General features: G+C 54.3%; 5 protein-coding genes across 5 annotated transcripts; 1 reads left to right on the top strand and 4 right to left on the bottom strand.

Moving 5' to 3' along the window:
* Nucleotides 1-329: 329 nt before the first annotated feature.
* Nucleotides 330-2,939, bottom strand: MONBRDRAFT_30318 (uncharacterized protein; the record flags this gene model as incomplete). Its single annotated transcript, XM_001750738.1, has 3 exons — nucleotides 330-371; nucleotides 418-1,223; nucleotides 1,319-2,939. 3 exons carry the CDS (start codon nucleotides 2,937-2,939, stop codon nucleotides 330-332), a joined length of 2,469 nt encoding a protein of 822 aa, XP_001750790.1.
* A 1,223-nt stretch (nucleotides 2,940-4,162) lies between these two features.
* MONBRDRAFT_30317 (uncharacterized protein) lies at nucleotides 4,163-6,743 on the bottom strand (the record flags this gene model as incomplete). Its single annotated transcript, XM_001750737.1, has 3 exons — nucleotides 4,163-6,290; nucleotides 6,395-6,518; nucleotides 6,659-6,743. 3 exons carry the CDS (start codon nucleotides 6,741-6,743, stop codon nucleotides 4,163-4,165), a joined length of 2,337 nt encoding a protein of 778 aa, XP_001750789.1.
* A 1,524-nt stretch (nucleotides 6,744-8,267) lies between these two features.
* MONBRDRAFT_30316 (uncharacterized protein) lies at nucleotides 8,268-9,922 on the top strand (the record flags this gene model as incomplete). Its single annotated transcript, XM_001750767.1, has 5 exons — nucleotides 8,268-8,729; nucleotides 8,814-8,885; nucleotides 9,343-9,441; nucleotides 9,488-9,559; nucleotides 9,845-9,922. The coding sequence occupies 5 exons, from the start codon at nucleotides 8,268-8,270 to the stop codon at nucleotides 9,920-9,922; spliced, it is 783 nt and encodes a 260-aa protein (XP_001750819.1).
* A 777-nt stretch (nucleotides 9,923-10,699) lies between these two features.
* MONBRDRAFT_12882 (uncharacterized protein) lies at nucleotides 10,700-12,094 on the bottom strand (the record flags this gene model as incomplete). The annotated part of the gene is made up of 3 exons (XM_001750736.1): nucleotides 10,700-11,064; nucleotides 11,163-11,288; nucleotides 11,527-12,094. 3 exons carry the CDS (start codon nucleotides 12,092-12,094, stop codon nucleotides 10,700-10,702), a joined length of 1,059 nt encoding a protein of 352 aa, XP_001750788.1.
* Nucleotides 12,095-12,763: 669 nt separating this feature from the next.
* MONBRDRAFT_12881 (uncharacterized protein) lies at nucleotides 12,764-14,758 on the bottom strand (the record flags this gene model as incomplete). Its single annotated transcript, XM_001750735.1, has 1 exon — nucleotides 12,764-14,758. The coding sequence occupies one exon, from the start codon at nucleotides 14,756-14,758 to the stop codon at nucleotides 12,764-12,766; it is 1,995 nt and encodes a 664-aa protein (XP_001750787.1).
* Between the last annotated feature and the right edge of the window lie 1,445 nt (nucleotides 14,759-16,203).

Genomic DNA, 16,203 nt, shown 5'->3' with positions numbered 1-16,203 from the left:
GATGATAAGCACGTCCAGGCCAGCTGCTACCGGCGTCGAGGGGCCCAGCCACCTTTGCGCACTGTGGCCAGCCGCCTGCAAACGCCGCAACAAATCGTCTGCCGAGGTCGCAAAAGGCACAATCCACAGCACCGTGCCGGCATGCGGGTGACAACCCAGTTTGGGCATGGTACAAAGCGTCTTGTCCATGCCTGACGGTGCAACGACAATCAGCCAGCCGTCCTCGGCCCGATGCTGGTCAATGGCCGCTGCCAGGTCCAATTGTTCTTGGCTTTTAAAGCCGTGGCCCCACGAGATGCGTGCCTGCTGGGCCAGTTGGGTCATGTAGGCTACATCATGCTCAGCTTGCGTATCCATGATGACGCGCCCGCCTACTTCAAGCTTTGATGACCCGCTCCAGCTTATGGGGTGGCGAACTTCCAAAGCTTCCTTGGCGGCTGTGAGCTCGGCCACGCTGCGCTTGCGGTCAAGACCCAAAAAGGCATGCCAGCTTTGTGAGGCCAGCTGATGCATCAGACGTGATGACATTTTGGCTTGCAATTGGTAGCTTGTTGCGGTAGCAAAGAAGTCTTTGGCCATGTTGCCCAAGGGCTGTGCCTGGGTGCGCATCAGGCTACCCAAAGTGCTCGCGGGGTCGGCAAAGAGCCGGTTTGTCACAAATGTTGTCATCCAAAAGGTAGCAGCGTGTCGCCACTTTGCCACTCCAAGCGTAGGCTGATGCAGGTAGGTGGCCATTTGTCGACGAAAGGCAGCGTAGATAGAGGCTGGGCTGAGCATGGTCTGCAGAGGCGCAATGTTGAAGAGCAAGTGGCTGTTGTTGTAGTGGCGTTGAGCGTCCTGTACCTCGCGTCGCAAGGTCATGCCATCGTCGTGGCTCATGTGGTCTTCATCCCCCTCGTCCTCCAATAAATCCTCCTCTTCCTGATCATTGTCGTAGGTTCCACGCCCGCCATCGCGAGGGGTTTGAAGAGCGCCCCGCTTCTCCAGCCAGCTGGTTAGCATCTGCTCCAGAGGCTTGCACAAGAGCAAATACATGAAAATCAGCTTGCTGACTTCCTCGTCCATGTACCGAAAGGCGTGCTGCTCATCTAGAGAGAGCCCGTGGGTTTTACCCAGACGAGTCAATATGGAGAGCTGCTTTCCAGCAAAAAACACGGCCCGTTGCCGGCCCACGCCATTTTTGTAGGATAGCCCTTGATATACGGTTGCTTGAGGTGGCAGACCTAACAAAACGCCAAAGCCAATGCAAACAGATAAGAGTGGTACAATAAACATGCCAAGCTTCTCAAACAGAGTCTTTGCTCGATCGCAAGCGTACCTCCAGCCATGTGGGTGTAGGTGAGCGCCAGCTGGTTGAACCTGCCCACAAATAGAAGCCATTCCCGCACGCGGTCTTCTCGAAAGGTCGGCTCTTCATCAGCTCCTTCTGGGCCAAGCTCCGTGCAGATAAATTCTTGCCGCAAGCTCGGAGTCTGGCCAATGTGATCCAATAGGGCCCGCTCAGCTGGGCTGTCATGGCCCACCCACCAATTCTTGACCCTGTTGGTCCGATCCTCCTTCGACCGTAGCCGGACATACTCGAGAGCATGTCGCTCTCGCAGATCCGATCCCAGCAAGAGGTGGGTGTCTAAAATTTCTTTCATATCGTTGCGCATCTGTACCAGGGCGGTCCCAATCTCTTTCACGTTGAGTTCAGTACCCTGACAAACAATGGTGTGCAGCGCCTCGTCCGTCATGTCACCGTCCGTTTGCACGTCAATATCCACTCCAACCTGCCCATCGGCCGTGCTGGAAGAGCGAGCCGCCGTCATGCGCTGGCTCAGAAAATGCACCAGCCGTCCAGACTGTAGAAAAGGCCTGAGTTTACCCGCAGTGGCCCATCGCTGTGCCTTGCCAAACCGGAGCAAAAACAGCTTGAAAATATAAATCAAACCGGCCTGCGTTGTGGTCCAGCGCCGGATGTCTTGCAAGACACCGCTTCCCTTGGACACGGCCGTGCACAACAAAAACACGTTGACAAAGTGCACCTTGTCGTTGTCAAACAGATGTAGCTCTGCATTCACCAGTGCCAGCCACAGTGCCGCCAAGGGCTCGACAAGATCCTCCCCGCTCAGTCCCGCATCCAGCGCGTCTTGCACGGCCAAAGCAGCTGTAGTTATGGCCTCCCCACGACTGGCGAGCACCTGGCTCAAAAAGCTGGATGGCTCGGGGGCTGGCAGTGCGTCCAGTAGCAGTATAAAATGCACCAACCGCGCTCCAATGTTTAGGTATCTGCTCATCGTGCCAGGAGATACTTGGGGTAAAGTTTGTGGCTCAACTTGCAACTCTTCATCTTCGAACAAGGACGCCACGGAAGCAGCCGCCAGGCCGTGCTGGGACAATTGTCCGTGGGCCTCCCACAAGAGCTCGTGCATGCCTGACACGAGTGGTGCGGGTGGGGTGTCGTGGCCCAGCTTGAGAATTTGCTCTGGGGTCAGCTCGCTCAGGATCAGCGTCATGCCCACACTATCGTAGAACGGGTGCATCTGGTGAACGCCGTGCGGGCAGCGCTTCTCCTCGGCCTCTGACGCCATGGCCTGGGTGCTGGAGATCAGCTGCTTGAACCGCTGCTGCTCCTCCAGCTCTTCCTCGTTTTCGCTGACGTCGGCTGCCGAGGCATCGTGGCCATCTTCGACAATGACCTCGATACAGCGGGCTCCGGCACCGCGCAACGGCTTTTGCAGCTTGACGCGTCGAGGCGGCTGCTTGGCCTCTGATTCGTCGGGATGCTCGGCTACGATGTGATGCCACAGACTGCCTTTTGTGGTGAAGCAAGCCTGACACAAGGGGCAACCCACGCCGTCCAGAACGGGAATGCCTTCAATAGGCTTATGGGGCCCAGATTCAACTCCGAGGTCAAGCAGCGGCTCTTCGGGCTGCAGTGGGCGCAGGAGTGCCATAGCTGCATCAATGTCTTCCTGGCTGCACCGAACATGGTGTTTTTTGAACAGATGGTGCGTCGCCCTGCCTCTCAGGACATGGCCGCACTGCGTGCACACTGGAGATTCAAAAACAGGGGATACAAGGCAACCAATCTCGCCCATGAAGATTCGAGCCGCGGCTATGCCGTGCTGTTGATCAAGCTTGACCACACGTTTTTTCATGCGCGTCCGAGTAGGTTTTTGGCGAGCAGGCAGCCGGTCGCAAGTCACAGCCGCCGGTATTGCTGCTCTGGGTGTCGTCTGTTTCTCATGCAGATGCTGGAGGTGTGATTTTAGGTTGGCTGAGAGTCCATGGCGATAGTGGCATCCTCCCACGGGGCAATGAAAGCAGCCATCATCTTCTCGGTATCGAAGCAGCGATGTTCCATATAGTGTGATGCGCGTGCTCTTCTGGTGCACCTACGAAAACAAGGACGACGAGGCGTGCGTCCTTGAGGCTGATGAGACGTGTTCAAGGACAATGTTTTCTTCCCCTTTCATTCTTGAACAGCGATCGAGAAGCGAGATGAGCCAACACACCAGAGCAACATGTTGATCTCTTGCGGCACGGTTATGGAATGCCTGATCGCACTGTCAGCACAGCATTTCCTGTACCAGTGACATCTTGGGTGAACACGAGCAGCTCAGAGCGAAGGTCGAGTCAACTCGAACGTCAAAATAAAAAAAAATAAAAAAGTAAGTGAATGTGTAACGAAAGCCACACTTAATGACATTGTTCATTTGCACAGGGTTTTGTCTTGGGACAACCAGTACACGCAGCTATGAAGTCGTTCTGTCGGGCTCACGTCGTGAGGACTGCAAAAAGCTGCTGAGAGTGATTCATCTGCTCCATCATCTTGCAAAGATATGGCAGAGTGCGAGCATCCGCTGGTCTTTCAACGCGGCACTATTGCTGCGTGCTTGTGAAGCATCGCTTACCTTTACACACAGCTGGCATCATCCACCATTGGCCCCTCACCAGACTCTCTTTCGACCCTCGCTTGGGCATGCGGTCCGAGGCATCTCGTATGCAAAAAGCAAACATGCATGTTGATGACTCAATTTGTCCAGCAAAACGGAACGACTCGAGACTACACCAAGTATAAAGCGCTTCAAGCATGGCGGCGACACGGCACAACAGATATCCATCGATAAGGGCATGTAAACAGAAACGAACACAGACGGGTTACAGCGGGCTCGGCTTAGCCGGTGACTAGGGTGGTGTTGGTGGAGATGGCGTTGACGTCAAAGGCGATGGCGTTGACGTCCACATCGTTGTTGACGATGATGAGGTCGCCGGTGACGCTGAGGAGGCTGCCGAGCGCATCCACGTTGGTCAGCGTGGGATTGTTGTAAACCACGAGCTGGCCCGCTGTCTCCAGGCTCTCGAGGCCATCCAAAGTGGTCATGTATTCGTTGCTGTTAATCTCCAGGCTGTCAATGTGCGTGACTGCGCCAAAGAGCGACATGTCAGATAATTGCGTCTCAAAGATGCTCACATAGCCCAGTCCCGCCGGGATCTGGCCCTGATAATCGATGGCATCTTCAAAGTAGAGAGCGGCTGCGTATGTCACCGTGTCCAAAAGTCCATAGCTGGAGCCAGCGCCACAATAAAGGAGAAGGACTAGAGGGCTGTAGAGGTGGGTGACGCCAGCAAGCATTGCCTTGATGTCACTGGCGGTCGACACGTTGCAGATCAAGTCATCGCCGTTGTAGCCGGTGCACATGTAGTCTGTGTAGCCTGGGTTACAGGCGCAAGACAGGCTACCAGCCGGCACCGTGCCAAAGCCGCCACAGGTAGACCACGGCACGCTGACACTGGCGCCGTCAGCAATCTCGACCGTCTCCACCAAGTGCGACCAAAGAGCTTCGCAATCTGCGCACGCATCAATGCTCAGAGCTGGTGCAGAGTTCTGACCGAGCAGAAGCACCGGCTCGGCACCGTTGAGGGCTGAAAAGTTGGTTAACGAATTTGAGGAGACGATGGAGAGCGAACCAATGCGCGCCACATTCTCGAGGCCGGTAAACGAGGTCATCGCAGGGCACGCAAAGATCTCGAGTGCCTCGTCGATGGTGGTCAGCGCGGCGAGTCCCGACAGGTTGGTAAGCTGGTCGTTGTTCTGGATGCTCAGCGAGCCCACCGTCTCGAGCTCGGGCAGCCAATCGATGCTGGTTGCGGGTACAGACTCGATGTGCACGGTCGAGACAGACTTCAAACTCGGAAAGCCTGGCTCGACAATGGGCATGCCAAAGGAGTTGACAATGAGGCTGCCTTCAATGCTCGTGAGGTAGGGGAAGTTGAGGAACGACATCTCCATGCACGTGTCAGTCAGATGAATGTTACCAATCACGTGGCGCACGTTGGCTAGGGTCTGGTTGAGGGTCTCGGCTTGGGCAAAGTCCATGCAGAAAAAGTCACCGGTGATGGTGTCGCACAGCTTGCCCGAGTACTCGGGCGAGGCGCAAGTACACTCGGTCTCGGGAAAGCCTGAATGATAGCCGTTCTGGCATACGAGCTGAAATTCAACAGAGGTGCTGACCGTGCCGCTGCGCTCGACAACAGTCGGGTTGAAGCCCAGCACATTCTCCAGGTGGTCGTTGCTTGTGATATCCACAAAGCCAAGTCGAACAACTTGAACCCCTGCCAGGTCGTCAAGGTTCTTCAGGCCGGTTTCACGAAGGAGCAGGCCGTGCTCGCCAATGGTCGCCAGATGGGACGTGCCCAAGATTTCAACATGGGGGCAGTTGCGGACGTGCAGGCCGCCCACGTGTTCCAGGAGACCTTCGTTGAGGTCTCGGGCGGGCAGGTCATCTAGCAGTAGGGCACCGGGCATCGTGCGCAGCTTAGAAGCAAGGGAAATGTTGTCACAGCCGCTGACACAGGCCTCGTGGTCCGCTCCAATGTGGTTGAGCATCATCGAGATTTGAGGCGGGATGGTTCGATTGACAAACGTGTCCCAGTAGGCCGAGGGCAGTTTGCTCTCCACCTCGTCGAGTGAACAAGCACCAAGCTCAGTGAGATCAGGGAAGAGCGTGCGTCCAACAAGGCCGGCTTCGGGCAGATTGGCCAGGGCGATGCAGCCGGTCACAGTTTCCCAATGATTTTCGGGCCAGTCCGTGGCAAGCTGGGTCGGTGTGGTCGGGTCATAGATGAAAGCGTTGCCATCGATCTTGGTGAGCTTGCCCACGGCGGTGATGGCATCAGCCGTCACGCAGCCATCCGACATGACAAGGTCGCCACGGAGCGTCGTCACGCCTTCAAGCACGGTGAGAAGCAGGGGCACATCACCCGCCAGCGCACAGCGCAGTATGCCCACGCCCACGAACTCGCTACAGAGTGCAGATAGGCCATTGGTAAGGGCTTGGTGTGGGCGGAGCAGAATGCGCAACGTGACAAAAAAAAAAAAATAAAAATAAAAAATAAAAAAACCTACTCGCAAGAGTCACCCGCGTAGCTGCTGTCGCACAGGCACGTCTTGGTATTGGTTGCGTTGTCAATCACGCTGACACCATGAGAGGTGCAGATGGGATGCAAATGATCCTTGATGGCTTCAAGCACTATTATCAGGGCGGCAGGGAGGCAGGAGAAATGGGAACGAGAGAATTCGGCAGATGTGAGCATACGACACTGACGCGGCATGGCATCCAGAAGCAGCAGAACGAGAGAGGTGGGGAAGAGTCAGCGTTTGAGTTCTGACCAGCATTGGAATCAATGGATTGCGAGGCCGAGGGAGGCAGTGAGAGTAGCGCCGCAAGGGCGACAATGGCGATGTGGCGCAGCATCAAGTTGGTGGCCGGTCTGCAGGCGCAGCGATACGGCGGCGAGTTTGTGGGTGTGGTCCTAGAGCTCGGATGCAGTCGTGGATGATCTCCAGTAGAAAAATGCCGAGCTCATCGAGTCGCCTGCACTTGAAGAAGAGGCGAAGAGGTGAAGAGGCAAGGACGAGATGCAAGGGCCTTGGCTTTTGGGCTGGTGCTGTCATTGTGATCTCCTGAGAATAAGAAGAAAGAGGCAACGGTCATAACTGCTCATATGAGCTGCTGGCAGCAGCCTCGGTCCTGGGGTTCTGCTTGAAAACCTGACTTTGCTTCTGTTGCTTATGGTTTTGCTTATGAGATTTTGCTTATGAGATTTGCTTATGAGGGGTCGGGTGTGGCGGAGTGTAGTACGATACTTGACAAATATCGTGAACATACCCTTTTGTTCTCGTAAGGAAGCCCCTATAAATAGACGAAAGTGTGTCAGGTGTTGCTTTTAAGTTTATGGCGAATAATTTGAGGTTGTTGCACTTTATGCCCATTTTAACCCTAGCGGATTAAGGTGTTTCTGTCGAAGAAAAGTGATTTTAAGCGGAGGTGGCTATCATCTGAAAGCAGGATAAGAGACATGCTTGGGTCTGGGTGGTGCTACAGGGGTGGGTCACCACGAGTTTCTTGACTCTACGCGGACTCTCCGCTGATTCCAGGCTGACTCTGCCCTGATTCTACCCTGACTCTGCCCTGACTCTGCCCTGACTCCATGCTGACAACGCCCTCGCCATGTCCTCAACCTTATCTAGTCTCCATGTATACCCTGCTGCTTTTGACTTGCTGTCTCTACGCCGGCACTCTGCTCTCCTCCTCAACCAGTGACCCCTTATTATCGCTCGCACCAGGATCAAGTTTTGCGCATGATCGAATTAGCCCACACACCAAGGGCACAAAAGTTAATGTCGAAGAATATCAAGCAGATGAAGAAGTGATAATCTCGCGTAAGGAAACCTTTGCTGAAAATGTTAAAGAAAAAGAAGAAGCTAAAATCGTCGCAAGAAAAAAATATCAAGAGGCCAACAACACCATGTATTCCCATCTGGTCACCCACGATAGTACTAGCATGGCCCAACATGGCTTAACTGCGGCGATCGGACGAGAGCCGGTGTATTCCATGTGGTATGACCGTTGGCAATGAAGAATCGGAAAAGATTTGTATATGAACATACTCAAGTTAAACGCTTATTTGCGGGCACCTTGAAGTCTCCCTGGCCTCCGTTAAGCCAACTGCAAAGGGTAGCCGACCTCATCTGATCCACTCGGATCGCAGAGTTAGCATCAGAATTGAAATCAAGATCGCGTCATCTCACACACGCGACGCGATACGACATACGATGCTGCCATATACCAAGGACGAAAACTAAAGAAGGACTTTGTGGAGAAAACGTCGTTTTCAACGCGAATCCAAGCCAAGATTTTGCATTTCATAAAGGAGATATTGAAGAATCATCGCCTACTCCATGCGTGGTGTGGTGGTGGTCCTTCACACACGTCGAGATGACCCGGCTGTTGGGCTGTGTCGCCAGCGCCGCGGTGATCATGGTGTGTGGGGTGGTAATGTCCGTGAAGGCTGGTGAAATTGTTGGTGATCCCACCATTGAGGTCGATGCCGATGGCCACCTGCATATAAGCAGTGGTGGCTCGTCGAGTGACTCACGAATTTACCTGAACGGCGTGGATGTGTTGGGCGAGTTGGCCGAGCTGCGAGCGGAATATGGTCAGGATTCCGCCGCGTCGACTCCAAGCGCGACAACACCGCCAGCATCAACCACCCCGTTTTCTCCAACGGATCCACCGGTCGTCTATGATCAGAGCGTTGGCTGCAATTTCATCGACGTGCCGACCAATGTGACGCACATCAAAGGCAGCGTCGACCTGAACACCTGCACGTCCCTGCAAGCATCAGACCTGCAGGTCTTTCAGCGCCTTGTCCGCATTGATGAAGATTTGAGGATTGCTGTAGGTTTCGCTTTTGGGCCTGCTTTCGTGCTCAGTTCGCCCAGCTTCATCGTTCACTTTGGCTGTTCCTCTTCCCGGTGATAGCAAAATGGTGCCTTGGCTCATCTTGACGCGTTTGGCCGCCTCACCACGGTCGGTGGGTCTCTTTATATCCAAGTAAGCTTGCCATCTTTGATTTTCCGGAATTGTATCTTGGTTGCACGAGCACTGTGACGGCGGCATCGCTCTGATCCTGAGAACTTCCTTGCTGTCAGAACAACGGAGGCTTGACGAGCATTGAAGGTCTGAGACGCCTTCAGTTGATAGGCGGCTCTTTCTCTCTTGACGTGCGTGAGATTCTTACCTGACCCTGGTAAATCCATCATATTATTCTTTGCCCTCTCTCACGGATCCGACCTCCTTGATTTATTTTTCGACAGGGCAATCATGCCTTAAGTCGCCTCGCAGGGCTCGAGCAGCTGGGCTCCGTGGGGTCTGGGTTGACGATTTTTGTGGGTGATGCTGCAGATCGACATTGAGCGCTTGGTTACATACCGGTGCTCCATCTCTTACGTTACGAATGCGTTTCTGGTTGCCACTGAAACTCGGCGTGTTGGTTGCTGACCTCATTCAGGCTAACAAGGCACTGATGGACATTGACGGCTTGGGAATGCTGAAGGCAATTGGCGGTGACCTGTTTATCTTTGTAGGTTGGGATGTGCGTCCTGGTAGCGTAAGATCGTGGTCACAACACTGATTAATATCATTCATTTTTGTAGGGCAATTCGCGTCTTGCCAGTCTTGGCGGCTTGCATCAGCTGTCAACTCTCAACGGTTACCTATCCATTTATGTAAGTTTGCGAGCACAGTCCACCACTGTCCCCCAAGCATACGTGCTTCCATGCTGACTCCGCGGAATCAACTGCGCAGGGCAACGATGCATTGTCAAATATGAGCGGGCTTGGACACCTCACTGATATCCCAGGCTATCTCTTCATCCGCGTAAGAGTGCCATCGAGCGGTCCCTTGTCCCTTTGAGGTCACACAGTCTCGAGGCAGGCACACCAGTGTACAAACGTCGGGTTGGCTGGCCTGGGTGTCGAGGCAATGCATGGATCTCACCGTGCACACGTTAGGAAAACAAGGCCTTGACAACAATCGACGGGCTGAGCAACGTGACTCACATTGGCGGTAACCTGCACATCAATGTATGAAATTGCGCGGTACTTTGAGTTATACCGGGCGCTATTGATGGCTGTGGTATATGTCTTGTGAGTGGGATCAGGTCCACCTGGTTTCCGAATAAAACTCAATCATACATTCTGGTGTAGAACAACACTGAGCTCTCTGATTTGAACGGCTTGAGCCGAATCGAATCGATCGAAGGCAACTTGTACATTGCCGTAAGTTTCGGAAAGCCCGCGTTCCACTTCTCCCACGATCCAGAGCGTGTGACCTTTGCCGAGTCTAATTTTTTATCCTTTTTTTTTTTTTTTTTTTGCTGATTCAACATTGGATTTGCCGACCTCCTTTTTTGTTTTTTTTTTTCTTCATGTTCAGGAGAATGCCAAGCTGTCTAGTATCAGTGGTCTGGGCGCGCTCGTTTCGACGGGAACCGCGATTCGGATTTGCAACAATCCTGTCTTAAACCTCACAATGGCTGCGAGCGAGCTCGACGGCTTGGGTGACTGTCAAGTCTTGAGTGCGAATGCTTCGTGCCCGCTGTGCAGTTAAACTTACCTGGCCTCGCAGACATGCCAAGGCAGTCAGGCATGGGGATTGGCCCGGTTGTGGTTTGAAGAGAGCATGCGCGTGATCGGGAAGAGAAGCGTGGTGGTCAGCTCTTGCTGTCATTCAATTTTCACCCTTGTAAAGCTGGTCAACCAACATGATTGGGAAAATAAATAATAAATACAAAAACATCACTTGCTGTGAGTGCAAATGGTGCAACGGGAATGGGGCCGATGCAACCTTGGCAAGTCATTGACATCCTAGCTAGGCGCCGCGGCCAGAGCGGCGGCGACGTCTTGGTAAACCTCAATGACAAAGGCGTGAAGCTCATTGGCCATTTCATCGGCACAGCCGCAGGCATGAGTGGGTAGATGGCAGCACCATGCATTTTCGTCTGGGAGCTTGTTGATGCGATAGTGGTTGGCGTCCCACGTATTGATACCGTGATAGAAACGAAAGTACAACCAGGTGGGGTTGTCCCAGGCAGCTGCGGGAACCTCTGCTTGACGAAGCATCCGAAGGTAGATTGTGTCTTCTGCTCTGCCTTTGGCGCGGTATTGGATGGGGGCCACGGTGGGCGTCTTGAAGACCATGACCGTGCCTTCAATGCCAAAGGCGATGGCAGCTGCAGGGGCCCACAGGCGAAAGGGACACAGGTGAGGCTTTTTGCGTGCGCCAATGGCACTGGGCACGAAGCAGCGATGGCGCGCTGATGGGGCGTACGTTGATGGATATAGCTGCTGTTCTTGGTGAAAAAATATCGGTATTGCGATTTGATGGTCAGCGCGTGCGTGTTTGAGGTGACCATTTCCTTGCCGTTGAGGGTCATGTACTGCCGGTCATGCCAATCTGTGACAGCACAACGAAGGTGCACGAAGAGGAGCACGGAGGGGCGCAAATGAGCATGTGGCGCGCGCCTGCGACCGGCTCGCGCGAGCTTGCGCATACAACGGGGATTCAAAGTGGTGTAGCACAAGCTCGCGCCACCAGTGCTCTTGAAGTGTCATTTTTTTTTTTTTTTTTTTTTTTTTTGGTGTGTGTGTGTGCGTGCGCTTGCAAAAGTGGGCACACTTGGGCCAAACCTTACCATCATCGTCCCATTGTACCCAAACACCGCCGAGCGGCACCGCGTTGATACCAATGTTGCGAAGGTCACCGAGCACGTAGCGCTTTGGCTCCACGCGAATCTCGACAACGCAGGGCGGGGGTGAGGCCATGACGGAGGTTTGCATGTCAGCCAGCCATTCGGAGACTGGGCCGGTGAGCGTGTACTTGGGGGAGTCGTTGATAATGACGAGCACCTTGCGCGTGGCTGCCTGATGGACAAAGGATTCCATTGACTTGCGTGCAAAGTACTCGTGCGCCTCATCCTTGCCGGTGATCATGAGTGCAAAGAAGGTCGGGTCGGCTGGCACCTCATCAAAGCCCTTGGCAACCGCGTTATTGAAGACGAGCTCGAGTTGAGGAAGCAACTCTGCCGTGGGCGGGCTGTATCGAATCTGATAGGACGAGGTCGGGCACGCCGTATACCACACGGGCGCATCAGGCAACTGAGTAACGGTCGTTTCCACATGAACGGCACTTGCCAACAACAGCACCAATTGCAGGGCCACGGCCGGAGCACTCCATCCAACCGTGCCGAGGCATGGCACCATCATGACCCCTGAACAAGCGGCATTCACATGTAAGGAAAAAAAAATTACCAAAAGAAAGACAACAGAGAGAAGGCGAAAGACAACAGAGAGAAGGCGAAACATAAAAAAGAGAGAGAAAGAGAGAAAGGGAACTTCGAACCATAGAAAACATCTGACAATCAAAATTTAATGTGTGTGTGTGTGTGTGTTTGTGTGAGTTTGTGTGAGTTTGTGTGTGCGTGTGTGTGTGTGTGTGTCTTTGCCCGTCTGTCGGTCGGTCTGTCTGTCTGTCTGTCGGTCTGTCTGTCGGTCTGTGTGTCTGTTTGTTTAAGGAAAGCAGCCTTTGAGCGAGAAAGGTCACACACCAAGCCGCCAAGCACAAAAAGGACTTTGAAAGACCGTGACTATTTGCTGGTTTCACAAGTAAGGACATAATTTCATCCCTGCCGTGCCGTTGGATGAGGTTGCAACAAAGAGACGGTGGTCTTTTTCCAGCTGTCCTGTTGTCTTTGCGTTTCCCTTCTTCATCGACCGGCGAGGCCGAGTAATGGGATGGCTTCGGCCGCCAAACGTTCAAAACTGGAAAATCAAATCGCTTTGTCATTCAGCAAGACAAGCGTAAATATGTCCTAGTCTTGAATTTTTCATTTCACCCATGGGTCAAGGGGCTCCTGAGTGGCAAAACAGGCTTTAGGGGCTTGATGTTTGTGTACGGGAGGGGTGATTGACGGGAGCGCCAAGGGTCCAAGACATGCGCGGTGCGAGTGCAGAGAGCGGGTGCACAGCACCCATGGGTCTATGAAGTTGCGCGGGCATGCCGGGGGACGGTGCATACACGGGGTATCCTGTATTGCCGCCCATCATCATGTTTGCTTGGGGCTGCGGATTCAGGGCCACGACGGCCGGCGTTGTTGCATAGTGCGTTGATGGTGGCGCGTATGGATACATGTTGTGGGCTTGCCACATGTTGAAGGTCTGAGCCTGGGCCTGGGCCTGAGCCTGGGCCTGGGCTTGGGCTTGAGCTTGAGCTTGCATATGAGCCTGGACATTCATTTGAGCTCGCACGTCGAGTTGGAGATGGGGCACTGGTGTCGAAAACCCATTCGGGGGCGCTGGCATGATGTCAGACCTTTCAAACTCCATCGATACGGATGGCATGCGTGCCAGCTGGGATGACGGGCCATGATCACTCCATGTCATTGGTTGCGGCCCTGCGTAGGCGGCAGATTGGGATGCCCCCTTCCTGCTCTTTGCTTGCGGCGATGAGCTTGCTCGCCTTGTTGGTGACGATTGAGTATGCCCGTCCCGCTCTTTGGTACTCTGCTTTTGTCGAACTGGCTGATCATCCTCGTCATCCACAAAGAACGCACGTTCGTGACTGTGCGCGCGGCTTGCGAGCCCGGGCTCCTTGTCCGAGTCTGGAACGGCTGTGGACGACAATCTCGTCACACGATCAGAGGAGCGCATAGCGGACTGAGCATTGCCAATGCGTATCGTTGGCTTGGAAGGCGCCTTAACCGTGACGGTGGTCGAGTCTTCCATGTTGGGCTGATAGCGCATCTCAGATAGGTCCACACCCATGCCCACGGCGCCTAGTCGCTGCAATAGAAACTGACGATCTGCCAAGCACGCAGCCAAAGCAACCCGCAGTTGTCTGATCTGGCGCTGAATCATCCCGTTGTCCGGCCCGTGCATGGTGGCCACGTCTTGTTGATCTTCCGCCTCCCGGGCAGCCAGTTTTGCTCGGTGCTTTTTGCGCTGACGACTCCCGCGGGCATAGAGCGCGTTTAGGCGGCGTCGTCGCAATCGCTTCAAAGCTGCCACCTCATCAGGCCTCAAAGCGTTTTGCTTCAGGTGCAAGTTAAAAGTGCGGCGCGGGCCCAGCAATGTATGATCTGAGATCCCCTTCAGCGCAGTCAGAGATGGTTCATGATCCTCCTCATCGAGATTATCGATATCTCCCTCCTCCTCTTCCACCACTTCATCCTTGTCGCGCCGCTTGACGGCGTCCAAGGTGCGCGACACAGAACGTTGAGCCAACGGCTGTGAGGTTTCCTTCTGCTGCTTGCCCAGGCCTCCATCAGCTCGAGCACGCTTGGAAACAGGGGGGGCGCCAGTCGGCAGGGATGTATTGCTTTCCGGGGAAGGGGCGGGGGATTCTTTGCCTCGAGCGAGTGATTGGACAGCTGAGCGTTTGAAGGAAGCGGGAGGTAGGGTTGCTGCCTTTGCAGAAGAGGAAGAACAGCCCCTTTGATCACCGTTTGGAGCAGCTGTGCGGTCGCCTGCCTTGGAGGAAGTTGGGCTGCAAAGACGTGCGGCCGGTGCGGATTGACGGGTGCGAGACTGTCCCGCGTCATGAACAGCCTGTGCTGGGGCATGTTTCAATAGCCTGGGTCGTGGCGTAGGCGGTGAAAGTGGTGACGGTCGACGAGACTTGGGAGCTTCATCATCACTTGCTAGAGGTAACTCACTAACGCCGTCGCTGCTGGTGTCATCGGTACCAGTGCCGCTGTCATGCTCGGAACCACTGCTGATACTTTTGCTTGAATGCATACTGCTGTTGCTGCTGGTGCTGCCGCTGCTCCCTTGCGTACCGGGGTCTTGGTTTTGGGTGTCAACGGGCACGGTCGCCTCGTTGTGCTGGGTTGGGGCATGTGATGGTTCCGAGTGATCGGAAGAAGGCATGCCTGGGCCGGCTGGATGAGTGGCGACCGCCGTTGACCTTTCCCTTCGCGTCGGAATGGGTGACACTGAGGAGGAGCTGCGTTCCATGAGAATGGTGCGCAGGCTAGGCGCGTTGCTCGCCCCGGGCGTCTTGCTCGTTGTTCAAACTAAACAGCAAGCTTGCTGGCTGCGTTTTTCATGGAGCAAAGGGTTTGACGGTTGAAGAGGGTGAACTTAGCGCGATCCTCAGGTCATGGTGTCAAGCTGTCATGGGCGAGCCAGAGATGATCAGGTCTGTTTGTTTCTTCCGTCCACAGATGGCAAAGCAGCCGACGTTTGAAAGGGCTAATAGATAGTGGCGGTGCAAAAGGCAATCGATGAGATTTGGGCGTTGAAAGTGCAAAGTGGGACGGGCGGTCAGGATAAAATGAGAAAGAGCGCACGAGCGAGGATGGATAATGGAAGAGATGCCGAGAGCGATAAGGGAAGCGAGTCGACATGATAGCAGGAAAGCAGGTTAAACCCAAAGCAAAGGATAAAGAGAGGGGGGGAAGGGGGACAAAGATGACCAAAGAACGAAAAGACCGAGCCTGATGCACGAGGACACGGCCCGATAACACGCAAGAAGCGCGAGAGAAAACGGGTGATCGGGAACATGTTCATTGAAAGAGGATGCCCAAAGGGCGGCAAAGCAGTCAATGCGCTCGAATCCAACACTGGCAGCTCAGTTCATCATATCTCACCTTGGTGATTTGGTGCACACAAGCAGGCAAAAGGGAGGGAAGGGAGAGGAAGAGGGAGAGGAGTGTTGGGGCTGGGCCAGGTTGGTGCTCCTTGACTTTGAGAACGCCTGGTTCTTTCACCATCAGTGCTCTGTCTACAAGGGTCAGTCGGGCAGGGCACGTCGTCAGCCGGGATCAAAGCGCCAGTGGGAACGGGAACAACGGTCAACCAAGAAAAGAAGAAAAAAAAACAACTTTGTTCACATGGTTCACATTGATTAGACCGAGCGGGCAAGCACCAACAACACACAAGGGAGGGAGCACAACTTTGGATGGCCAGCGGTAAGAAGTCAAGGTCAGCCAGCAGGATGGGGTGCCTGCTTGCACATGAGCAGCCCGGATCAGAGCGGGACAGGACTCATTCCCGTGCACGTGTGCGACCACCACATTGCATATCGGAAGGACGCAAGGACAGGTGGCCCATGGGATGGTGCATACCCACCCAGCCCACAGCGCATGACCCCCGTGCAGGTGGTGGACGTTGTCGGCGAACAGAACACAAGAACAAACGGAAAAGACACACAGAAAAAGAAAGGCAAAAACAAAAAAAGGAAAGAAAACAGAGAGAAAGGGAACAAAAAAAATCGTGCAGAGGGGGGAGCGTTGGGGATGGGCTTTGCCGAAGCGGGGGTGGGGGGAAGAATGACGCGTGGCCTGACAGGTCTGTGTGTGGCAAGTCAAGTG

The sequence above is a fragment of the Monosiga brevicollis genome, genomic scaffold, assembly GCF_000002865.3.
Source record: "Monosiga brevicollis MX1 MONBRscaffold_47 genomic scaffold, whole genome shotgun sequence".
NCBI lineage: Eukaryota > Choanoflagellata > Craspedida > Salpingoecidae > Monosiga > Monosiga brevicollis.
This window is presented reverse-complemented; position numbering and strand designations above follow the sequence as displayed.